We start from the raw sequence: 26,248 nt of genomic DNA, 5'->3' as shown, positions 1-26,248 counted from the left end.
TTAGGGAGCGGTGTCTCAGAAAGGCAGCACCCATTATTAAGGACCTCCAGCACCCAGGACATGCCCTTTTCTCACTGTTACCATCAGGTAGGAGGTACAGGAGCCTGAAGGCGCACACTCAGCGATTCAGGAACAGCTTCTTCCCCTCTGCCATCCGATTCCTAAATGGACATTGAACCCGTGAACACTACCTCACTTTTTAATACACAGTATTTCTGTTTTTGCATGTTTTTTAAAATCTATTCAATATATGTAATTGATTTACTTGTTTATTTATTTATTTATTTATTTATTTTATTTATATTAATAATATTATTGTTATTTCTCTCGGCTAGATTATCTATTGCGTTGAACTGCTGCTGCTGTTAACATATTTCATGTCGCATACTGGTGACAATAAACCTGATTCTGATATCCAGAAGCAATTATTAATGGATTATATGTTCTGCAGACTTATTTAAAACTTCAGTGAGGTAAATGCTTAAGTGTCCTCAAAAAATCTGTCAGCAGAAATCAAATTTGTCTTTATTTTCGTGACCACTACAATGGTCAGAAAAACAGAAAAAAAATTGTGAATGCTGAAAACTTGTAATAAAGACACAAAATTGTGGAACAACTCAAAAGGTCAGGCCTGAGGATTATATAATGGTTATGCTTCTGGGGTAAGAAGAAATCACAATTTAATTTTTAAAAATTCATTTGTAATTTCAGATTGATTATAACAGCTTCAGATTTCTTTTCAAAACCAACACATAAAATGGTTACTCATTCCAATGACCATGAAGCTTGAATGGTGCAGAACTCTTTCAATATTGGACCAAAATGCCAGCCTAGATTTATGCTAGGGATCCACTTTGAGAGGTGTGCAGAAACACAGGGACCTGTGGACACATACCGGTGTGGACTCGGGTGAGAAAGTCATATAAGTAACCCAAGGCACTCACTCAGCAATTCAGGGACAGCTTCTTCCCCTCTGCTATCCGATTCCTGAATGGACACTGAACCCATGAACACTACCTCACTTTTTTTAAATATACAGTATTTCTGTTTTTGCATGTTTTTTTAATCTATTCAATATACGTAATTGATTTACTTGTTCATTATTTTTTTAATTTTATTTGTTATTTTTTTCTCTCTACTAGATGATGTATCGCATTGAACTGCTGCTGCTAAGTTAACAATTTTACGTCACATGCTGGTGATAATAAACCTGATTCTGATTCTGATTTTGAATTACTTTTCGAAAGTTTCTCGGTCTGCTTGAAATGTCCATTCTCTCCACAGTTGTAACAGAAAAGACCAGTCACCTCTCTGGTCAAGAGATCCTTGTCAGCGGCATTCCTCTGCATCGTAACCCGACAGAAATACCACATTTAACTGAAACATTAGTAGAAATCCATCAGATCAGCTCAGCTTAAACGCTTTCACCTCATTCCTCGAAAGCTCTATCTCTTGTGACATCAGGGTACACTTTAGTAGCGAAGGCTCCCACTGAACACACTACTTGGCTTTAGGAAATGTTCTGCTACTCAGTCATGTTTTTCACCTATCTTCTCTGAGTAGGGTGCATCTTGCGGGTCACTTGAATACGTAGAGCAATCATACCATGTGACATTGCGACCTTCACAACTTGCTCCATCTTCACGCAATTTCTCTCAGAGAGTGGAATGTCCCTTTGTGGCATAAACAGTGCAGCGGTTTCTCCAACCTGAAAAGGTAGGCAGGGAGCTTCTCCCCTTTCTCCTGGAATGTGTGCCCAAACTTCCTCATAAGATCAGTTGAACTTTCAGTAGTGCCAAAACCATCTTCCAGAGCTTGCAAGTAATTAGCCGATATGGGTAATGGGTTTTCTGCCTTTAGGAACCTCACTATATCAGCTACCGGATCCTTTACACTCTCTATCGGTCTCTGTTTTCCTCATATTATCCGAGTACGGCCATTCGTCCAGTAACTGAGCTGTCTGCTCAGCCCAAGCCCCATGTTCTTCTCCCTATCAGGGGTAGGCTTGGCTCCAGAGAACACTCCCAGCCTATGATAACGTTGGCTCTCTGCATTTATCAACCAGCGATGTTATAGCTGAAACCAGCTCAGAATTTCCATCAACTGCTGATCGACCATTAGGCCTTTCTGATCAGACAATTCCTTTCCCTCACTTTGCAGAAACAAAAACAACTTGTCTTTAAAGTCTTCATCCTCAGCTATATTCCCCCCTTCTCTAGAGACATGAACTGACCATGGCCCCACCTCTCCAGGTGCCCCTATCCTATCAGACAGCATGTAACTCTTCCCAACACTTTTATAGAACTCAGCACTCCGAGTAGCAGTTCATCAGGGGAACAAATATCACCCTACTCAGAACACAAGCATGACTTGTGGATAACCACTTCAAGATGACCAAACATTAATTCCAATGGAATCCATAATAAAGTACCTTAATTATGACATACTTCACCTTCCCCAAATAGTAGCTTAAACACACAAATAAAACACACAATAAACTGCTCAATCAGTCCTAAAACAGCATTCACTCAGCATCTGAAATCCAAGCACCCCCAAATGTAACCCTCTCACCAGGGCTCATATCCAAACTTGGCTCACTAGCTAACTCTGCTAACAGGCTCGTGACTCAGCAGTGCAAAGGCCACCTTTCATAAACAATGTACGTCTACGGTCGGTATGATTTGGAGTTCAACCAAACAGGAAAGTTAAGATGTTCCAATTAAGGAACATAGGCTGTAGAGAACGCCATGTAAATACTGCCCATACACAGACATCATAGGTTGTACACCAGCAGAAAATTATAAAGGAAGTATATTTATCAAATTTTCAACTTCAACGAACAGTTACAGAAAAAGAAAAGAGCAATAAAAGGGCTAATTACAGATAAACCAGTCCAACGTGCACATAAACATTGGAGCTCGTTCTGGAGTAGTTGGGGTGTATTGCTTTATTCATGCACTAGACCCATGATCTGCGTGAAAGCACCTGTCACATTCTGAACTTGCCTCAAGACCATTTCAAATGAACTGGTTCTCTCAGGAGTATTGGCCGTTCCTCCTTGGAGCCATTCAACGAAACAAAATGCCTCTTACAATGGGGACTCTCCTTCCAACAGCATTCTGTGACATCTTCCCTTGTCCCCGCTCCACAGCTCCCACCCAAAAAAAAACACAAACCAGACTACTGTCCTTCAGAAATCTGATCCTGTCCAGCTCTCCCAAATCTTCCACTGGGTAAGAAGTTACAATTGGCTGACACAACATTCCTACGTTGGACAACATGGCTCCTTATCTTTAGCAGAAGCCAAAACACTCTTACCAACAGGACACGCTGCTTTTACAGAAACCTGCTAAAATGAACATAGCAGTAGACATCTTAACCAGGGCATTACATACAGTAACAATAATATATATGAAAAATATTATATTAACTAAGCATAATAGAAAATTAAAAGAGAAAATTAATTAGTAGTGAGATAGTGTTCATGGGTTTAATGTCCTTTCTGAAATCTAATGGCAGAGGGAAGAAGTTGTTTCTGAATAATGGAGTGTGTGCCTTCAGGCTCCTGTACCTCCTCCCTGATGGTAGCATGAGAAAAGGGCATGTCCTGGGTGATGGAGGTCTGTAATGATGGGGGTCCTTAACGATTGAGGTATCACTCCATGAAGATACCCTGGATGCTGGGGACGCTAGTGCCCATGATGGAGCTGGGTCAGCTTCCAACTTCCTGAAGCTTACTTTGATCCTGTGCAGTGCCCCCACGCCCTCTACCAGAAGGCAATGCAGCCAGTTAGAACGCTCTCCACTGTATATCTGTAGAATTTTACCAGTCTTTGGTGACATACCAGATCCCCTCAAGCTCCTTATGAAATATAATCACTGTCATGCCTTTCTTGTAACTGCATCGATATGTTGGGACCAGGTTAGATCCTCAGGGATACTGACACACAGGAACTTCAAAATGCTCACCCTTTCCACTTCTGAACCCTCAATGTGTGTTCCCTTGTCATATAAGTATATATGTAGTGCAAAAAGAGAGCAGAAATAGTGAAATAGTGAGGTAGTATTCATGGGTTCAAGGAGTATTCAGAAATCTAATGGTGGAGGAGAAGAAGCTGTTCCTAAAACGTTGACAGTGAACAAGGAAGCCTAATCTTATTAATGTTAGGACAAAGTTAAATAACTTCGTTCATCATAATTGAAAGTTCTCTCCTTCTCAGATTCTTGTTTACTATATAGCTTGCAATCTTTTTGAGAGTATCAAAAGTTACCTTGGGCATTGTCTTCTCCAGCTGCCATTAGTGAGCTCTCCAGGCACATGGGGAATGAGTCACAGGGCATAGCGATGATCACCCATTGGATGAAATCCTTGCAGGTGTTATTATCTTTAGTAAACAGTGTCTTTAACAATGTTGAGATTTTCTCCTCGTCGGTTTCTCGGCTGTCGACAAGCTCCTGCTCCTTCCTGCTGAGAACAGTCTTGGCCTTCTCTATGACACTCTTTGCATGTTGACTGAGTGATTCCACCAGCTGCCTGTGGTTGCTCTCCAGCAGTTCCTTTATTCCACTGCTGCTCATCCTGCCAAAACTAGATTGACAAATATACCATAACGTAACCAAGTAATTCAAATGAGAAAATAATTAACAAGGCTCACTCCATCGCAAGCTAACTGTGAGGGCCAGTAGCAAGCTCAAGTACAGGAATCACAGAGATGTCAGCAATTCAGACAAAACGAAAGAGTTATTACAGAAAAATTAAACTAGAAAAATTAACAAGAGCTAAGGTAAACTACACAGGATCTCGATGAACTGGAATCTTTTCTGATACATAGAAGAACTCAAAGTTTCACTTGACAAGGAACCACAATGACTGAGCAAAGAGCGGTTGGCATGACCACCTGAAATACACCCTGAGGCTCATAACTGAATAAGGATGATAAATACAATACAATCCCGGCGATACCAGGAGAGAAACCTGCAAAACAGTGAAAAACCAAAGAGTCCAAACACAACAATCCAGTTGTGACACTGACCAAATACAGAACACATCGATCCAGTTGTGACACTAACACCATTTATAAAGCACCTGTAAGGTAACAAAACATTCCAAAATGAGTATACTGCATAGTAAAGTTGGTGGGGGTTTTCACAGGCCGTGCAATCATTCCAGCACTAAAGGCCTAATAGTTGGTTCCCACAAAGGAGTTCAGTGTGATCCCATTTACTGTCAAGCATAACTACTTCATGCCCAAAGAGTATTTAATAAACCACCTCTCATACTTTGCATATACAGTCAAGGGCACTGCATTGCTATCAATTACTGCTTTTTAATTGTGCGGTGAGGACAGCTGAAAGCGTTTCCAAGATGCAGTCTCCACTGAGGCCAGAAGCACCCGCATGGGCCCCAACTATACCTGTCTTTTCTCTGGCTATGTGGAACGGTCCACATTCTAAGCCTTCCCCAGTAATGCTCTCCAACGCTTCCTCCGTTACACTGATGACTGCATTGGTGCTGCTTCATGCACCCAGGCTGAGCTTGTCAATCTCAGCAACTTTGCCTCCAACTTCCACCCTGCCCTTAAATTCACTTGGTCCATTTCTGACACCTCTCCCCCCTTTCTCGGCTCGGTTTCCATTTCTGGAGACAAACTAACTACCGATAACTTATAGAAAACTACCGATTCCCATGGCTATGACCATATAGCTTCCCACCCTGTCTCCTGTAAAACTACTATTCCCTTTTCTCAGTTCCTACATCTCCGCTGCATCTATTCCCAGGATGAGGCTTTCCTTCCAGGGCATCAGAAATGTCTTACTTCTTCAAAGAACGGGATTTCCCTTCCTTCATGCTGCCCTCATCCACATATCTTCCATTTGCCAGATAGCCGCAATCACCCAACCTTCCTGCTGCCTTTACATGGATAAAGTTCCTCTTGTTCTCACCTACCACCCCAAGAACCTCCACATTCAACACATCATTCTCCGTGATCTCCGTCATCTTCCAAACGACCCTACCACCAGACATACAGAGTCTTTATCTCCTCCCCCCCCCCCCCCCCCCGCCACTCTCCATTTTCTGCAGGGATCAATCCCTTGTCTAGTCATCCCTCCCCATTAATCTCCCACTTGGCACCAGGCAAGTGACAGAAATGCTGTACCTGTCCATTTACCTCTTCCCTTACCCTCATTCAGGGCCTAAAACTGGGGGTGGAGGATTGTGGAAGCGCATGGTGGGAGGGAGGGATGCAGCTTGTTTTGCTGTTGTTTTTTTTTTGCTCATTGTGTTCTGTGCTGTTCTGCCGAGCACTGTGAACACGCTATGCTGGCGCTGAACTGTGCGGCGACACTTGTGGGCTGCCCCCAACACACCCTTGTGAAAGCACAACACACACTTCACTCTATGTTTTGACATACAGGTAATAAACAAACTTAAATCTTGAAACAGTTTCCTCTAGAGAGCAGATTTAGCACTTGGCACTTATAAAATACATAAAAGGTATAGTATAAAACTTCTATTTCATAACATTGTTCAAAAATATGAAGCAGAAAACTAGCTGTTGGAGGATTAATTTCTTTCCAATTCAATAGGATAGATCTTCTAGCCATTAATGTAACAAATGCAATCATCCGCCGAGCTGAGGGGGATGAACAACTATTATCAACCATGGGTAAACGGAAAATTGCAGTAATAGGATGCGGTTGCAACTTGATGTTCAGAACTATTGCAATAATACCAAAAATATATTTCCAATAATTTTGCAAGCAAGGGCAAGACCAAAACATGTGGGTCAATGAAGCAACTTCAGAATGACATCTGTCACAGGTTTTGTCACAGTAAGTTTTGTGCTAATTTACTTTCATACTCTATCTTCCCTTTCCTTATCTCTTCTTTAGTTGTTCTTTGTTGCTTTTTTAAGTTTTCTCAATCCTCCACTACTCTTTGCAACTTTGTACACATGAGCTTTTCATAAGAATAAAATCGAGCAAGTTTATCCTTGGACATTTGAGCCCTATGTACAACCTTAAATTGTATTAGAGCATGTTTAGCACAAGTGGAAGAGAATTGACTAATTGTAAAATTTTCTCCCACTGCTCTGTGGGTACAAGACAGTGAAATTCTTTTTCCCATACCTTCTTAATTTTTTCTGATAACCCTGGCTGTATTTTCATGATCATATTATAAATGATGGCTACTAAACCCTTCTGGCAAGGATTCAGAGCTAGAATTTTTTCCGTAATATCCATTGGACATAATTTCGGAAAAGACTGTAACATATTATTCAAAAAATTTCTAACTTGCAAGTATCTAAAAAAATGAGTTTTAGGCAAATTATCTTTATTGGACAGCTGTTCAAAGGACATAAAGCTGTTATCTAAAAATAGATCACGAAAACATGTGCCTTCTATTGGTTAACCAATCCACCATCCATGCCAATACACTTCCTCTGACTCCATGCATCCGTATCTTATTTATAAGTCTCTTGTGCAGCACCTTATCGAACGCCTTCTGGAAATCCAATTATGCGACATTCACCTGTTCCCCTCTATCCACTGCACTCATTATGTCCTCAAAGAACTCCAGTAATTTTGTCAAACAGGACCTGCTCTTTTTGAATCTATGCTGCGTCTGGCTAATGGAAGCACTCCTTTCTAAATGTTTTGCTATTTCTTCCTTAATGACAGCTTCAAGCATTTTCCCAACTACAGATGTTAAGCTAACTGGTCTATAGTTGCCTGTCTTTTGCCTACATCCTTTTTAAAAAGTGGTGTAACATTTGCTGTCTTCCAATCCGCCATGACCTGCCCAGAGTCTAGAGAGTTTTGGTAACCCTCTGCCAATTCCGCTCAGTACCCTGGAAAGCATTCTATCAGGGCCAAGGGACTTACTTATCTTCAGGCCCTCCAGTTTTCTCATCATTATCTCTTTATCGAGGTCCTCACCTCCCATTTCATCCATACCAGCATTCTTTGACATATTAGACGTGTCCTCCACAAAATAGTCGTTCAATGCCGAGCCATTTCCTTATCACCCAATATTAATTTCCCCTTCTCGTCTTCCAAGGGAGCTATGTTGACTTTAGCCACCCACTTCCGCTTTATATATTTATAAAAACTTTTGCTATCTGTTCTTATATTTTGTGCTAATTTACTTTCATACTCTATCTTCCCTTTCCTTATCTCTTCTTTAGTTGTTCTTTGTTGCTTTTTTAAGTTTTCTCAATCCTCCACTACTCTTTGCAACTTTGTACACATGAGCTTTTAATTTGATACTATCTCTTAGTTCCTCAGTTATCCATGGCATGTTAGAATGGCCATCATTTTGCCTGAGTGATGAATTTGACCAGAGCGATCATTTTAATATTGTGAAGAATTAGTTTTTAAGATTGAAATGCAAGCATGTATTTGTGTGGATATATCAATGTCACACTTTTCATACATATCAATGTTATTTTCAAAGATCCCTAGACAGGATCATTAAATATAAGGGGTGACAATAGTTTATAACTGGTGTCAAACTAGCTTACTATATGTCAAAACTTCCATCTTACTCCGAGAAGAGCCAAATGAAGATTTTTTTTATTTGAAGCTAAAAATATAAGTATTCTAGTGTTGGTCATTGACGCAGTCAGGAGTACAGCTCAATGAACAAGTGAGAGACACTCTTGCACTAACTTCCATTATTGAGGCAAATCTTCACCAAAGACCTTTTATTTCCCCACAGTCAAAATGTTGCTGGACACAGATAATGGTCTCTGACTTAATACAATCTTTTTATCACCACAGAATAAGTCCCTGAAGCACTCCACTATGTTAGAGAAGGTAGCACAGTGGAACAGCAACTATTTCAAGGTCTCGTGTTAGATCATGACCCCAGGTCCTTGTGTATTCTTTGTGTCAACACAAGTGTTTTCTCTAGGTCCCCTGGTTTCCTCCCATATCCCAGTAGGTCGGATCCAATCGCTCTGCTGGGAGCTGTCATGGGCTCAAAGGGACAGATGGCCTCCTTCTATATAGCAATAAGATGTTAAAGACAATCACGATTTGAAATTGAAACGATCTGCATTCAGTGGCCATTTTATTAGGTAGCCTGTACACCTGCTTGAGGCCTTGGATTCAGAATTGTTTTGCCCTCAGAATGCAGAGGGTGGTTGTAGATGAAGCATACAGTATTCTGCCTGATGTTCCACAGGGGTCTGTTCTGGGAACCGTGCTCTTATGTGATTCTTATAAGTGACTAGGATGAGGAAGTGGAAGCTGGGTTAGTAAATTGGCAGATGACACAAAGGTTGTCTTGGATAGTGTAGAAGGTTGCTGTAGGTTACAACGAGACATTGATAGGGTGCAAAGAAGTGGCAAATGGAGTTCATCCAGAGAAGTGAGAAGTGATGCACTTTGGAAGGTTGAACTTGAAGGAGAACAGGTGAATAGCAGGATTCGTAACAGTGTGGTGGAACAGATGATTCTGGGAACCAAGTTCATAGATCCTACAAAGTTGACAGGATGATTAAGAAGGTGTATGATGTGTTAGCTTTCATTAGTCCAGGGAATGAGTTCAAAAGCTGTGAGGTAACGTTGCAGGTCCATAAAACTCTGGTTGGATTACACTTGGAGTATTATGTTCAGTTCTGGTCACCTAACTATATGGAGGATTTGGAAATTTTACAGACAGTGCAGACTAGATGTGCCAGGATGCTGCGTGGATTAGAGAGCATGTCTTATGAGGAAAGGCTGAGCAGGCTAGGGCTTTTCTCTTTGGAGTGAAGGAAGGTGTGAAGTGTGAAGTGCATTAGATAAGATAGGGTGGACAGCCAACACCCTTTTCCCAGGATATAATTTCAAGGTGTTTGGAGGAAAGTAAAGGGGAGATGTCAGAGATAGGTGTTTTTTTACAAAGAGTGGTGTGCGCGTGGAAAGCACTGCCGGTGTGGTGGCAGGTGCAGACACATTAAGGACACTTGGGCAACATGGATGAAAGAAAACTGGAAGACTATATAGAGGGGAAGTGGCTGCATCTTGGAGTAGGTTTATAAGGTCAGCACAACATGACAGGCTGAAGGGCCTGTACTGTACTGTAACATTCTGTGTTCTATGTTCACATTGGGCAAAGGTGTCAGTGTGGACATGCTGGCGTAATGTCCAGTCTCTGTAGAACTTTGTGATTCCATGGCACAATATCTTTACAGGTGAGTTGTGGTATTGGAATCTTGGCACCACACATTTCTGATGGATGAAAGGTAACAATCATGTTAAAATTCCTGGTGGGGGAAGATCTTAACAATATGTTGAACGTGCATAATGTGAAATTAAAAGGTTCATGGTGAAAAACACAATTGAAACCCTAAATCAGAAACAGAAAGTGCTGGAAACTTTCAGCAGGAAAAGAAAATATTTGTTTAATACAATAGACATTTCCTTTCAATACAGATACTTTTCTCTTCACAAATACTGCTGAGGATACTAAGAAGAGTTAAACATTGAATATGTTTTAAATCATGCCACCTGCAACTTAAAACTTGATCAATTTCAAAATTTCTTTTTCTTGATGAGGGGTCAGCAACCTGACAGATTTATGGTTTTTTGCAGCACAGACACTTCCTGACCAGCGGAGCATTTCCAGTGCTCTGCATTTAAGATTTACAGAACCTGCACTTTTGCTGTGTTCCCTTTTAAAACAATTAGAACCGCTAACAAAACAGTAGTACAGTGCTCTGTTGGACCACTGATCACTGATGGGGCTTTGACTCTGCCGCTGTGCATAAGGAGTTTGCACGTTCTCCTTGTGTTGTGGTTTTCTCTCCCTCCCACAGTCCAACAACGTATGGTTAGAGTCAGCCAGCTGTGGGCATGCTATGTTGCTGCCGGAAGCATGGCCACATTTGTGGGTTTGCCCTAGCACAATTCCTGGTTGGTTACTGATGCAAACTAAAATATTTCACTGTATGTTTTGCTGTACGTTTGACAAATAGAACTAATCTTATCTTATAAACGATTAGTACTTTCGGTAGTCTTCTCTGTAAAAACGAAGGAGTGAGGTGAAGCACAGCTACACAGTTAAAACTACAGCATGAATAATACAAATATAAATAATGAGCCAGATTTATAATTCTGCATTTCCATGATCGTCTACATATTTTAATGAATAATCTCCTATTGCTACAGTCTCCTATTGCAATCTCCTATTGCTATGGAAAATAACCTTGCCTAAGAACAGAACACATCGCCTTAAGGTTGAAGGGCGCTTGTCCTAGTGTCGGATCGGTAGCTGATCCATACTCTCCATCTCATTTTAATATTAGATATGATGATCAGACCTTCACTGGTCTGAATAGAACATGGACAGGGTACAGGGGATTTAGGAGTAAATGACTGCAGGCTGATAAACCTACATACACAGCTGTGCCATAAAAAATATACAGAGTTTGATTAGCACAAAAGTTCTAATCAAAAACAAAGGCATAATTTGACTTGTAGTGAGATGAAAGAGGATACAGGTTGAAGATTCCAGCTTCCATGACAAAGATAAAGACTGATATTTTCACTGGTCTATGATTTCCACACCAAAGAAATCTGCAGATTTATTTAAAACTTCAGTGAGGTAAATGCTTAAGTGTCCTCAAAAAATCTGTCAGCAAAAACCAAATTTGTCTTTATTTTCGTGACCACTATAATGGTCAGAAAAACAGAAAAAAAATTGCAAATGCTGAAAACTTGCAATAAAGACACAAAATTGTGGAACAACTCAAAAGGCCTGAGGATTATATAATGGTTATGCTTCTGGGGTAAGAAGAAATCACAATTTAATTTTTAAAAATTTATTTGTAATTACAGATTGATTATAATAGCTTCAAATTTCTTTTCAAAACCAACACATAAAATAGTTACTCATTCCAATGACCATGAAGCTTGAATGGTGCAGAACTCTTTCAATATTGGACCAAAATGCCAGCCTAGATTTATGCTAGGGATCCACTTTGAGAGGTGTGCAGAAACACAGGGACCTGTGGACACATACCAGTGTGGACTCGGGTGAGAAAGTCATATAAATAACCCAAGGCACTCACTCAGCAATTCAGGGACAGCTTCTTCCCCTCTGCCATCCGATTCCTGAATGAACACTGAACCCATGAACACTACCTCACTTTTTAAATATATGTTATTTCTGTTCTTGCACAATTTTTAATCTATTCAATATATGTATACTGTAATTGATTTACTTATTGATTGATTTATTTATTTTCTTTTTCTTCTTCTAGATTATGTATTGCATTGAACTGCTGCCGCTAAGTTAACAAATTTCACGACACATGCCGGTGATAGTAAACCTGATTCAGGCAGGAGAGGTGTTGCAGCTGCAGTATGTGGGAGTTAATGAAAACTGTGGGAATATATAGCGACATATCTATAGTCAATACCTTCGTTCAATAAAGAGAAAGGATACAGAGAAATCAAAGATAACAATGGTGAGGGGAGATGTAGAAAGTTACAGAAAAAGGACAATGCAATCACTTAGCGAAATGGGCAATGGACGGAGAAGATGTACAACCAACACAGTAATCTACAGATGGACTGTACCAATGGTTTACAGTGGTGGAAGGCTGGTGAGGCTGCACGGTGTTACCTCCATTAGCACTGTGCTCACCTAGGAAGAGTGTTCCATCAAACCTGCTTGTGCCCTGCAGGCCTACCAAAGGCATTCTGACATCAAGGGGTGAGCTTCGAGTCACAAGGTATCAGGAGTTGCAGCCACAGTTTTTATGTGACTGTACCACTGTGTCTCTTGTCAGTGGTGCCCCTCATAATATTGACATTTAATTGCCAAGGAGGGAGGTTAGGCTGCTTTTTATGTTTTTCCTGCTATTCCAAAGGTGGCTTATTCAGTGATTATACTAGCACAGAAATACAGCATTGCACTACTTTATCATACACGCAGTTTACGAACATCACTATCCAGAACAGACTTGAGCCCCTGAGGTGCGCGACGGTCCAGGAAATTTCCCACAGTACCCCTGGATACCATCAGGCGACCAGGGTCCAAATTACAAAGCACAGCCACAGGAGATGATGGTCTCTGGATTACAGCCTAAACCATATGCAAATTGACAATGAGTTGTTTCCATGGTATCAAAGGTAATACAGAATGGAGGTGTAGCAATTAGCATACTGCTATTACAACATCAGCGACCAAGGTTCAACTTCTGCTACTGTTTGTTAGGTGTTTGTATGTTTGCCTCCATGAACATAAGGGACTGCCCTGGACGCTCGGATTTCTTTACACATTCCAAAGACGTAGGACATATCATGTTGGCGCCAGAATTATGGTGACATTTGCAAACTGCGCAGTACAATCCTCATTGATTTGATTCGATGCAAATGGCACATTTCACTATATGTTTCGATAATTCGCAACAAATAACTCTGATCTCTTTTAATCTAAATAACATTGCATTTTCGAGGAAATTACAAACAGAGTAGATAAAGGAGATGTAGTAGACGTGGTGTACTTGGATTTTCAGAAGGCATTTGACAAAGTGCCGCACGTGAGGCTGCTTAGCAAGATAAGAGCCCGTGGAATTACAGGAAAGTTACTAGCATGGCTGGAGCATTGGCTGGTTGGCAGATAGCAGAAAGTGGGAATAAATGGATCCTATTCTGGCCGGCTGCCGGTTACCAGTGGAGTTCCACAGTGGTCGGTGTTCGGACCACTGCTTTTTACGATGTATGTCAATGATTTGGACTACAGTATTAATGGATTTGTGGCCAAATTTGCTGATGATACAAAGATAGGTGGAGGAGTGGGTAGTGTTGAGGAAACAGAGAGCCTGCAGAGAGACTTAGATAGATTAGGGGAATGGGCAAAGAAGAGGCAAATGAAATACCATGTTGGAAAATGTATGTTCATGCACTTTGGTGGAAGAAATAACTGCACAGACTATTATTTAGATGGGGAGAGATTTCAAAATGCAGAGATGCAAAGGGACTTGTGCAAGATACCCTAAAGGTTAACCTCCAGGTTGAGTCAGTTGTGAAGAAGGTAAATGCAATGTTGGCATTCATTTCTAGAGGTATAGAATATAAGAGCAGGGATGTGATGTGAGGCTCTATAAGGCACTCGTGAGACCACACTTGGGAGTATTGTGTGTTGTTTTGGGATCTTTATTTTAGAAAGGATATACTCACAGTGGAGAGGGTTCAGAGAAGATTCACAAGAATGATTCCAGGAATGAAAGGGTTACCATATGAGGAACGTCTGGCAGCTCTTGGGCTGTATTCCCTGGAGTTCAGGAAAACGAGGGGGGATCTCATAGAAACATTCCAAATGTTAAAAGGCCTGAACAGATGAGATATGGCAAAGTTATTTCCCATGGTAGGGGTTTCTAGGACAAGAGGGCATGACTTCAGGATTGAAGAATGTCCTTTTAGAACAGAGATGCAGAGAAATTACGTTAGTCAGAGGCTGGTAAGTCTGTGGACTTTGTTGCCCCGACGGCTGTTGAGGCCATGTCATTGGGTGTATTTAAGGCAGAGATAGATAGGTTCTTGATTAGCCAGGGCATCAAAGGGTATGGAGTGAAAGCAGGGGAGTGGGGATGACTGGAATGAATTGGATCAGCCCATGATTGAATGGCGGAGCAGACTCGATGGGCCAAATGGCCTACTTCTGTTCCTATATCTTATGGTCGTATGGTCTTATGGTTATCTGGGCTGGGGGAACTGAAGCAACCAAACAAAGAGAGGAAGACGAGAGCTTCCAGAAAAACTTGCCTGTCCCCAGCAATGATGCATTCATCCTGGTACCAACCTCTCCCTCCTTGGTGGTGGGAGGCCGCATTGTTCGTTCCAGCTTGCCCAACACCTGCCATGCAGGCATGGGGGAGCTGTACAGCCAAGAAACAGGGAGACAGAGAGGAACTTTCAATTAAGTTTTGGATGGGTATGCATCCCGAGTGCCAAGGAAGACATCTATGTAGTTATAAAACTAGTTTTGGAGAAATTAATGGGTCTAAAGCTGATAAATCCCTAAGATCTGTATCCCAAGTTCTTGAAGGAAGTGACAATAGAGATAATGGACCATTGGCTAGTGTTTTCTAAACATCTGTAGACTTGAATTTTTCTTTAAAAGGCGTAAGAAAACAGGGGACCAGTTATCCTGACATCAACTGTAAGGAGAGATGATGAAATTTATCACTAAAATGATAATGGGATATTAGAGAATAAACATAGGACTATGCAAAGGTAACACTTCAACCATAATCTACTCGTACCTGAATAGACTGCAACTAGTAGAATAAATATGGGTGACCTGGTAGACATGATCTAGTTAGACTTGCAGAAAGTTTTTGAGATGTTGTCACATTAAACCAAATTCTTAAGTGTGGGATTATACAGAATTGAGGAATGATTATTGGATGGCAAATACAGAACAAATAAGCAACTTATTTTGGGATTGGGAATTTTTGACTAGTGTGGTATTGCTTACAATTTACAACACAGATCTGAATTAAGGGATCATGTTTAATAAATCCAAGCTGGTTGATACTCCAAAGCTTGCGGACAGAGTGGACCATGAGGATGATGCAGAGAAAGTTCAGGGAAGATAGACAGACTAAGTGAATGCATAAGGTTGTAGTAGATGGGGTGAAGTCAAAATAACATAGAACATTACAGCACAGTAGAGACCCTTCAGCCCACTATGTTCTGCTGACCTTTTAACTTATGCTAAAATCAATCTAACTTTCTCCCCACATAGCCCTCTTTTTTTATCATTCATGTGCATATATGAGTTTCTTAAATGTCCCTAATCTATCTGCTTCTGTCACCACCACTGGCAGTGCATTCCACATACCCATGACTATGTGTGAAGCAGTTACCTCTGAGATCCCTTCTATACTTCCCTCAAATCACCTGAAAATTATGTCCCCTTGTATTAGCCATTTCTGCCCAGGGAGAAAAGTCTCTGGCCATCCACTCTTTCTTTACCTCGTTTCATCTGCAGCTCTATCAAGTCACCCCTCATTTTAAAATGGTGAGACTTTGAAAGGAGTTGGTGTTCAGGGGAACTGGTGTGTCCCACATGTAAATTATTACAAGTTAACATGATGAATTAAAATCATAGATTTATGACTGTAGAATTAAAACCATAGAGATAAAAAGATACAGCACGGCATCAAGCCTTTGGCCACTGAGTCAGCATCAAGCATCCAGCTTCCATTCTTATAAGAACCCTGCCCTAACCTATTTTATTTTCTCCAAAATCATTACATTAAAAAAAAAGGAAATGCACAATGCACAAAGGAAAGCATCTGAGAAGAAATGAGTCAACTACATGTTTCAACACACACGGACCCAAGAAGTTGATTTTCCCGGCCCATTTCTACAGCTCTCTGACGACTGCATCTTGGACTACAGGGTCTTTCACAGAATATTTCACATGAACATCATGGGCACACCTTCCAAACTGGGCTTTGGGGTAGGAATCAGAAGTTTGACTTAACTGCCCTACATCTGCATCAGTCACAAAATCCATATTAAGGGATGGGAAATAGAATGCTTCCTCCAATCTAGAGTCAGACAAGGTTACCCAGTCCCTCCTGTCTTTAGTATTGAACGTAGTATTGAGCCGTCCAAGTGTGGGTCATCGAACTATAGAGAATAACCTTCAGCACAGACTAGATTGGCTGTGTGGTCTGTTTCTGTGCAGTATGACTCTAACAGCTGCCACTAGACAACCATTAAAAAAAAAACGCTGAGCTTTATTTATTGATTTATTGATCTCCCATGTTATGGAGCTGTCCATAAATGATAGCTAGCTGGGGCATTCCAGAGGGGCACCAGTGCATACTGATGAACAAACTGAAGCTCATTGTAAGTACTGCCGAGGGTCGGTGCTGAAGGGGTTAAATCTGGGTAGCTGCTGCCACTGTGGGACCAGGCATGGTGCAATGTTTAGGGGGTTAAATCTGGGTAGCTGCTGCCACTGTGGGACCAGGCATGGTGCAATGTTTAGGGGGTTAAATCTGGGCAGCTGCTGCCACTGTGGGACCAGGCATGGTGCAATGTTTAGGGGGTTAAATCTGGGCAGCTGCTGCCACTGTGGGACCAGGCATGGTGCAATGTTTAGGGGGTTAAATCTGGGCAGCTGCTGCCACTGTGGGACCAGGCATGGTGCAATGTTTAGGGGGAAAAAACAGGAGAAACACAGGCTTTTTATGAGAATTGATGGAAGAATGAATGTAGAGAAAGACATGTCCCAATATTTTTACAATATATGAGTTCCTTAAGGTCGTGATAGCCCAGGGAGGTAATGGGGACAACCACCCACTACCTATTAAATGTTCCCAGTGGCATGTGCCTCAGACAGCCGCTGACAACCAAGTCCAGCTCCTGGCCTTCATGTGCGGCTTAGCTACTAAGTCCGACAGAACCATTTCTACTGACAGGAGAAGGGGCAAAGGCGGGTTCCTGGCACCTTCAAACCAGTGGCTTCGGGCAGATGGGGCTCATCAGCCGTGGCTGGCAGCTCACCTAGAAGGAAAACTCTGATCTCAAACCACCGCTGCTTTGCGACTATACCCACTCACCGGGAAGGCTTCGAGAGTAGATACCAAGGGATAAATCCGGAGCTGGAGTCCTAAGCCAGTCCTACACTGAGTTCAACACTGACTGGCAACTCCTGCGACGCTGCTGGTACCAAACTGTATCGGTCTCTGCCGTTCCTATCAGATGCGTGGAGAGGGGGAACTTGCACCAGCTTGTTCCCCGTATGGTATTGTCCAGGCTTGCGTATCTAGACAGCTACGACACAGTATCCATGATCAGCTCTGACCGAAGGAGGCCTCAGACTGTGTATTTTGATGAAACATTGTCTAAGCACTCATATGCACGCGCTAGTGCGTGTGTGTGTCTGTGTCTGTGTGTGTGTGGGGGGGGGGGGGGGCAAAACAGCGAGTTAAACTCTCTGGCATGTTGAAGAAATCACTTTCCTTTCTGTGTGAACTTTATTGTCAAAGTACATATATGTCACCATATACAACCCCAAGATTCTTTATCCTGTGGGCATACTCAGCAAATCTACAGAATCCCAAGTACAACTGGATGAACCAGGGTGACTGCGGATACGCAAATACAAATCAATTACAATCTATACATATCGAGAACATGAGTTAAAGGGTCCTTCAAAGTGAGATCATGGGCTGTGGGAACATTTCAATGATGGGGCAAGTGAAGTTGAGTGAAATTATCCCCTTTGTTCAAGAGCCTGATGGTCGAGGGGTTACGTTCTTGGACCTGGTGGTGCGAGTCTGGACCCCTTGGACTTTCTATCAGCGAGAAGAGCGCATGACCTGGGTGGCAGGGATCGCTGATGATGGGTGTTACCACAGCGTTTCATCTAGATGTGCTCAACGCCTGCGAGGGATTTACCCAAGATGTACTGTACCGTATCCATCACTTCCCCCCTCCTCTCTCTCTCAGTAATAATACGAGCCCCTAGCTGCTACACACGTGCCCGAGGAGGAGATGATTTCACTCACTACTCATTCAGCGATCCTCAAGTCTCTTTATTGGGCCAAAAGGCCGTCCTCCCCTCCGCTCCGCGCCCGCCCCCTGCGTCTCCACGCGCTCCTGTTTACAAACTCCTCCCGCCCACTCCTTCCACTAACTCCAAACAAAAACTAAAGAGCCGGCTCTGACTTTACTCGCAGGCGCTACCGTAAATCCCATCCTCACCGCCTCCTCTCCCACCACCCGCTTCCGCTTACCGCAATGACACAACCGACCTGACCATTTATCAGCGGCAAGCCGGCAAATTCCTTCTGAGCCCCGCCGAAGTGAAGGCTGCCGCAGCCGGCTGGTCAGTCAGCCCTACCCCCGTACACCTACCCGGTAACCGGCGGCCCGGCCCCCAGCCCTCGCAAGGAATCGCGGAGCTTCATGAGCGATTCTCTCCGCAACTGAAAACGAAACTAACCGCCCGCCGCTGCCCAGATTTCAAAGAACTCGCATCTGGTTTACAGAAAATCACGTGGTCCTTCTTCATAAGTGAGGGAAAAACAAAATTGCCGGCTCAACGTAACCTGCATTCGATAATCTGATTCCTGCCACAACAGAGCAGCTGCAAGGGGCTCCTCCATTTATTTAGTCATTACTGCAATTTAAATTCCCGGAGCTGCCACCACGATGTGAGCGTCCCCGTTTGTTGCCAGTCCCTAAGTACAGTGGGAGACCCCCTTCCCTGACCCACTGTCAACGGAGCCGATGGAGCCGGAACTCCGGGATTTAGACTCAGTGATAATGAGGGAAAGGCGTTTGTATTTACCAGTCAGTCTAGTGTGGGGCTTGAAGGGAAACAGCGAGTGGTGGGATTCCATTTCTTGCTATACAGTATATTATTTTCACAGGGCAAGCCGCTGGTTCTGGAGGTACCATTGGGCAAACCCAGTCGGTGTGCACTGATAGTGAGGGAATGGCTAGTTCGGGTGCTGATGATGCGGGCTACATTATTCCGGTGAGATTTTTGTCCCTGGGCCAGTAGTGGCCTCTGGATACTGATAGAGTAACTTCATCAGTGCATTTGTATTCACATGAAAGCACTTGGGATTGGGCCATCTGCCTTTTGATGTGGGTTTGAAATAAAACCTTCGCCCATTGGGAAGATGGGCAGAGTGTCTTAGTTATAATACAGAAACAGGCTCTGCTACCCACTGCCAATCATTGTATCTGACATCAATTCCATATCATTTTAAGTCCCGACCATTCGACTGTCTGTCAAGATGCCTCTTTGGTGTTCTTACTGTTTCTACTTCCACCACCTCCTCCAGCAGCTCATTCCAAATACCAGCTACACTTTCAGTGATTCCCTCTAACCACACCATAAACAAACAGCCTCTAGTTTCAGAAGCTCGTAGCATTAGGCTACGTCCACACTGCACCGGATAATTTTGAAAACGCCGGTTTCGCGTAAAAGCGATTGGCGTCCACACTAAGCGTTTTAAAAAATATCTCTGCCCACGTTGAAACGGAGATTTCGGTGAATCTCCTCCTCCTCCTGCGCATGCGCAAGACGCATCTACCGAAAACAAGCAACATGTTTGGTGTCGAATCGCACCGTAAAAGTGCGCGTTTGTGTTAGTTACAGACTAGAAAAACTTAAACAACGGACAGCTGTTGGCTCTTGCGCAGGAGGACTTAAAAGTAAAAAAAAATACTGGAGTGTATGGAGGCAACCGACAGGGAGTTCACGGACAATATGACCCGGCTGATGACAAACATTGAAAAACTGACTAACTCTGTTGCATTGATAAAGCACCTTGTTAAATGTATAAAACATGTCTGCATCAGTGTTATCTTGTATTTCCATACAATGTTACATTAGGCTGTTACACATCTATTGTCAGAGAAGTACTTGCATAAATAGGTAAACCACCTTCATACACGCAAGGACAGAGAACAGAGCAAAGTGAGTATATTTATTTATTCAGTAAGTTTGGGGCAAAGTATTTAGTGAGTACATTTCTAACTCTTCTGGCATTAGTTTTGTTGCTGTCTATTCTGAAATTGTTAGGTTGCGTTCAAGAAAACAATGAAATAGCGCGCGGCCGTCTGACAGCATTTTCAGATTTCTCCGGTTACCCTGTTCACACTGATCCGGCCAATCCGGCGTTTTCAAACACTTTGGAGAGCGTTTCTGAAAAGCTCCGGTTTTGAGGGATGAAAACGCCATTTTAGTGTGGACGAAGGGTAAAAACGAAGAGAAAAAGCTTCGGTTACGGACATAGCCTCAGAGAAAAACTCTAGCTATCTACCCTATCTGTGCCATTCATATCACGTCACCTCTTTAGGCCTGTGTGGGGAGCCGGAGAGCATTGGGCTCTGAGCACCTGGACTGGTTAATGTTGCTTAAGGAGAGTCATTACCCATTTAGAGTTCCTTGTGTTTTTCTCAAGAAACACACTCTTTTGTAATGTGGTCTCCAGGCACTTTCTGCTTAAACTTGTTAAGTTTCTTTTGATAGACTCAGGGATTTGGTGTTACTTGTATTATTTAAGCTGACTCCTGATTAGCACCTATTGCAGGCTCCTAGTTTTGAGAATGCTACGTCTTATGTTGCTGCTTGGCTGATGTTCTGTTGGAATTCTTATGAATAAACTCTGGGTGATATCTCTACTTTGGAGTCTGTCTCTCCTCTGCATCTGGGTTCCGGCATTGCCAGCACACATCGTGACACATCTCAGCCTCCTTCACTCCAAAGAAAACAGAACCAGCTTAACACTTGTTCAGTAATTATCCCTCAATTGTTAGGTTAGAGTAAAACAGATTACTGTAATTGGTTCTCCTTTAAAATGCCTCTTAGATAACCAGAAATCTATGAAAGGCACTAAAATTTCTTTTGTCCATTTTCTCACTTATTGTTTATTTAGTAATGTATTTTCAGTGAGAACATTTAAGAAAAATCATAATACATCTCAGTTATACCTGTTTTTATCTGAATGAAGCTGTAGTTAACTGGTTATGTAGTTTTCATAATCCTCAAACTATAGAACACTCTCTGTAGGTTTCTGTTCCCTTGGGTGATAATACTGCAAAGCAAATTTTTACATTAAAATAATTCTCTCTCCCCCCCCTTCCTCCCCCCTCCCTCCCTCCACCTCTCCCTCTCCCTCTCCTTCTATCTCTCCAGAGTCCAGAAGCGGTTCATGAAAATTATCTCAGGAATGGAAGGGGCATTTGATGGCTCTGCACCTATACTCACTGGAGTTTAGAAAAACACAGGGTGGGGTGGGCAGGGAGGACGTCATTGATACCTATCAAATACTAAAAGGCCTAGATCGACTGGAAATGGAGAGGATGTTTCCTATAGCAGGGGAGGAGTCTATGATCAGAGGACAAGGACATCCATTTATAAAAGAGATAAGAAGCAATTTCTTTCATCAGAGTGTGGCGAATCTCTGGAATTGCCACAAACAGCTGTGGGTCATTGGGTACGTTTAAAGTGGAGGTTAATAAGTTATTGATTAGTAAGGGTGTAATAGGTTATGAGAAGAAATCAGGAGAGTGGGTTGAGAGGGATGATAAATTAGCCGTGATGGAATGCGATGGGCCAAATGGCCTAATTCTGCTCCTATGTCTTATTGTCACTCTCTCCCTACCTCTCTCTCTCTCTCTCTCTCTCTCTCTCTCTCTCTCTCTCTCTCTCTCTCTCTCTCTCTCTCTCTCTCTCTCTCTCTCTCTCTCACTTTCTCTAGCTATCTCTATATCTCTCTATCTACCCACTTATAGATCTATTTCTCAGTATCTCTGTTTTTCCCATCTTAATTATATGAGGTTGGGCATTAAGTTAAAGCTTATCCATGTGAAATATTAAAATAGAATTTTACTCTCTCCCTGTGGGTGACTTGGAAATTGTCTTGACCCATGTATATCCCTAAATGACTATATAAAAAACGGATTGCCATTTATCGGGAATTCCTCTGCTCTGAACAAATTGCCTTCCATGGAATCGCAGGATTAATGTAATAGTCTTCACTCCAAAACTTCTATTATTTTAACAATTATGCTTGCTCTAAAAAAGGGAGAACATTGCTATTTTGAATATAAATACTTCAGCAGAATTCCAATAGCAGTATCTCTTCTTTTCCAGTTTAAGAATATTCCCATTTGTAACCATTTCTCTGGGAGCAATCCGAGCTGAATTATATTTTATATAATGGAGGCTTCTCCAAAATGTTTATCTTATATTTTACCAGGTATAGTACAGAGTACTGCATAAATTTTGATCTGAACAGCCACTGAGACACATGGAACGGGGATCACATTCTTCCGGCTCTCAGCTCCACCCCACCCCCTCAGGCCTTCTCCTATCATTTCGCATTTCCCCTCCCCCTCCTACTTTCAAATCTCTTGCTATCTTTCCTTTCAGTTAGTCCTGACAAAGGGTCTCAGCCTGAAACGTCGACAGCGCTTCTCCCTATAGATGCCGCCTGGCCTGCTGTGTTCCACCAGCATTTTGTGTGTGTTGCTTGAATTTCCAGCATCTGCAGATTTCCTCATGTTCACATTCTTCCTGCTTTTTATCATTATAATATAATAACATCCTTCAATATGATATAATAACTACCTTATATAATCATCAAAACAATTAAAATTTTAAATTGCATAATGCAGCATAAGATGGGGGGCCCAAGTCACACAATAGCCTTAATCCCTGAATCTGCCCCAAGATCACTTTCATACTGATGCACCATCAATATTAAGGTAGGCTTTTATTGGCTGGAAGAAAGCACCATCAGCAGCAAGCCACCACCACACAACATCCTGGAGACTGAGGAAGGAGCAGTGCCTCCAATCGCCTTTATACCGGGGTCTGTGGGAGGAGCCACAGGAGCAGTGGGTCTGTGGGAGGAGCCACAGGAGCAGTGGGTCTGTGGGAGGAGCCACAGGAGCAGTCAGCAGGGGGTCTGTGGGAGGAGCCACAGGAGCAGTCAGCAGGGGGTCTGTGGGAGGAGTCACAGGAGCAGTCAGCAGGGGGTCTGTGGGAGGAGCCACAGGAGCAGTCAGCAGGGGGTCTGTAGGAGGAGCCACAGGAGGAGTCAGCGGGGGGTCTGTGGGAGGAGCCACAGGAGCTGTCAGCAGGGGGGGTCTGTGGGAGGAGCCACAGGAGCAGTCAGCAGGGGGTCTGTGGGAGGAGTCACAGGAACAGTCAGCGGGGGGTCTGTGGGAGGAGCCACAGGAACAGTCAGCGGGGGGTCTGTGGGAGGAGCCACAGGAGCAGTCAGCAGGGGGTCTGTGGGAGGAGCCACAGGAGCAGTCAGCGGGGGGGGGGTCTGTGGGAGGAGCCACAGGAGCAGTCAGCAGGGGTCTGTGGGAGGAGCCACAGGAGCAGTCAGTGGGGGGGGGGTCTGTGGGAGGAGCCACAGGAGCAGTCAGCAGGGGGTCTGTGGGAGGAGCCACAGGAGCTGTCAGCAGGGGTCTGTGGGAGGAGCCACAGGAGCAGTCAGCAGGGGGTCTGTGGGAGGAGCCACAGGAGCAGTCAGCGGGGGTCTGTGGGAGGAGCCACAGGAGCAGTCAGCAGGGGGTCAGTGGGAGGAGCCACAGGAGCAGTCAGCGGGGGGGGGCTGTGGGAGGAGTCACAGGAGCAGTCAGCGGGGGGTCTGTGGGAGGAGCCACAGGAGCAGTCAGCAGGGGGTCTGTGGGAGGAGCCACAGGAGCAGTCAGCAGGGGTCTGTGGGAGGAGCCACAGGAGCTGTCAGCAGGGGGGGTCTGTGGGAGGAGCCACAGGAGCAGTCAGCGGGGGTCTGTGGGAGGAGCCACAGGAGCAGTCAGCAGGGGTCTGTGGGAGGAGCCACAGGAGCAGTCAGCAGGGGGTCTGTGGGAGGAGCCACAGGAGCAGTCAGCGGGGGTCTGTGGGAGGAGCCACAGGAGCAGTCAGCGGGGGTCTGTGGGAGGAGCCACAGGAGCAGTCAGCAGGGTCTGTGGGAGGAGTCACAGGAGCAGTCAGCGGGGGTCTGTGGGAGGAGCCACAGGAGCAGTCAGCAGGGGTCTGTGGGAGGAGCCACAGGAGCAGTCAGCAGGGGGTCTGTGGGAGGAGCCACAGGAGCAGTCAGACAGGGGTCTGTGGGAGGAGCCACAGGAGCAGTCAGCAGGGGGTCTGTGGGAGGAGTCACAGGAGCAGTCAGCGGGGGGGGGGGGGGGGGGGGGGGGGTGTCCAGACAGATATATGTAGTTCACCACACATACTACCAGCGATGATATTATGAAGTTGGTTCCTCAACTACAAGAAATATCTTATTCAGTATTGAACGTTGCCAAGTTAATCCAAAATCATCTTTGTGGAAGTTCCAGGGGGACACTTGCTCAATGGAGCAAGCAATCTGAACAATAAATACACTAAAACAAATACTTAATAATAACTTTAATCAAAACTAAGATATCCCAGCTGTGCTTTAAAAGCTGTAAACCTTTCACTCTATCTCAATTCTGAGGAAGAGTCACTGACCATTAATAGTACCTAGTTTCCTTTTATACTAATGCTGCTTGACTGGCCCAGCTCTTCTAGCAATTCTGTTTTGGCTTCAAGAAATGTGTCCAGCTGCACTATTGTAATATGTATTTAAACAAAAACAGAGGAGTACAGTGCAGATGATGTTAAGAGGGAAACTGAGAAAGCTGGGGTGGGGTGTGATGGCAAGAATGAAGGGCAAGTCTGATAGTGCACAACCAAGAAGAAATTAAGTGTTGGCATGGCTGATGAAAGTGTGTTTGGAGGACATTAAGTGGGAAGAGACAAATAAAACCTGAAATACTGAAAGAAGAAAGGAAAAAAAAACAGAGCACAAAGAGTAGCCACTACAAGATTGGCTGATTTATTTGTAATTGTAATTCATTGTAGATGAATTACAATTTCTGAGCTGGTCAGAAAATCAGTCACAATGTTCATCAATATTTACACTGAAATTCACTGGATCTGTATAGGTGAATGAACACAAGGTCTGAGGTGGATACTAAATACAGATTGAGCAACTGCACTGCAGAACATTCTCCTGTCTGCACGGAAGACACTCAACGCCTTATCTTGTGGCCTGCAGGACTCAACAGTGGCAACTTCAGATATCACCCATTCTAGTCTTGATTCACTGGCTACGTGACTGGAAATGCATAGCATTTTCCAGCATTCCGTTTCTTTTTTTCTCTCTCTTCTGAAATTTCATTTTTCTATCATTTCCTATCCACGCCACCTCCTAACCACCTTCTTTCAGCTCACACAATCACTCCTGCCTTCTAACTTTCCTGATCTCCATCCTATCGTGGAGCTTCCCCCTTCCTTTAACATTTTCCTGCAACCTCAGATTTATTCTTTCCCCAGCTCCGATGACACTCACAAGGGAGGAAGGAGTGCTGGCCTTAAGGTGCATTCAGGTGGGAAAGTTCCCAGGGCCTCTCTCAAGTACACCCTCAGACCTTGTGGGAAGTAGGGAAGAAACTGCAGAAGACCTTGTAGAGATAGTTGCCACAGGTGAAGGGAGGGTGGATAAGCCATCAGGGACAAAGACAGGGTGAATATACATGGTCTTTTTCCTCAGGAAAGGGGGAGATCATAGTTTTAAAACAAAAGATGGAAGTTTTAAAAGGGACTTTTTTTTGGTCAACCTCTTCACGCTGAGGATGGCCTGAACACTTCCCTCTGCAACTGGATCCTAGACTTCCTGACTGGGAGACCTCAGTCAGTCCAGATCAGGAGCAGCATCTCCAACAC

General features: G+C 43.6%; 1 protein-coding gene across 2 annotated transcripts in view; it reads right to left on the bottom strand.

Moving 5' to 3' along the window:
- nlrc5 (NLR family, CARD domain containing 5) overlaps positions 1 to 26,248 on the bottom strand; it is a 219,569-nt gene that overhangs the window by 185,197 nt on the left and 8,124 nt on the right. The window contains exons 1-2 of one of the 2 annotated variants that reach the window (XM_073069837.1): positions 18,880 to 18,975; positions 4,272 to 4,588 (exon numbers count right to left, since the gene is read on the bottom strand). In XM_073069837.1, coding sequence (XP_072925938.1) covers positions 4,272 to 4,588; positions 18,880 to 18,932 — 370 coding nt within the window. In that variant the 5' untranslated portion in view covers positions 18,933 to 18,975. Of the gene's footprint in view, positions 1 to 4,271; positions 4,589 to 18,879; positions 18,976 to 26,248 lie in introns of those variants that run through there. The other variant, XM_073069838.1, reaches the window with a different exon arrangement.

The sequence above is a fragment of the Hemitrygon akajei genome, chromosome 17, assembly GCF_048418815.1.
Source record: "Hemitrygon akajei chromosome 17, sHemAka1.3, whole genome shotgun sequence".
Taxonomy (NCBI): Eukaryota; Metazoa; Chordata; class Chondrichthyes; order Myliobatiformes; family Dasyatidae; genus Hemitrygon; species Hemitrygon akajei.
The sequence above is the reverse complement of the archived record's forward strand: the minus strand, read 5'-3'. Positions and strand labels throughout refer to the sequence as shown.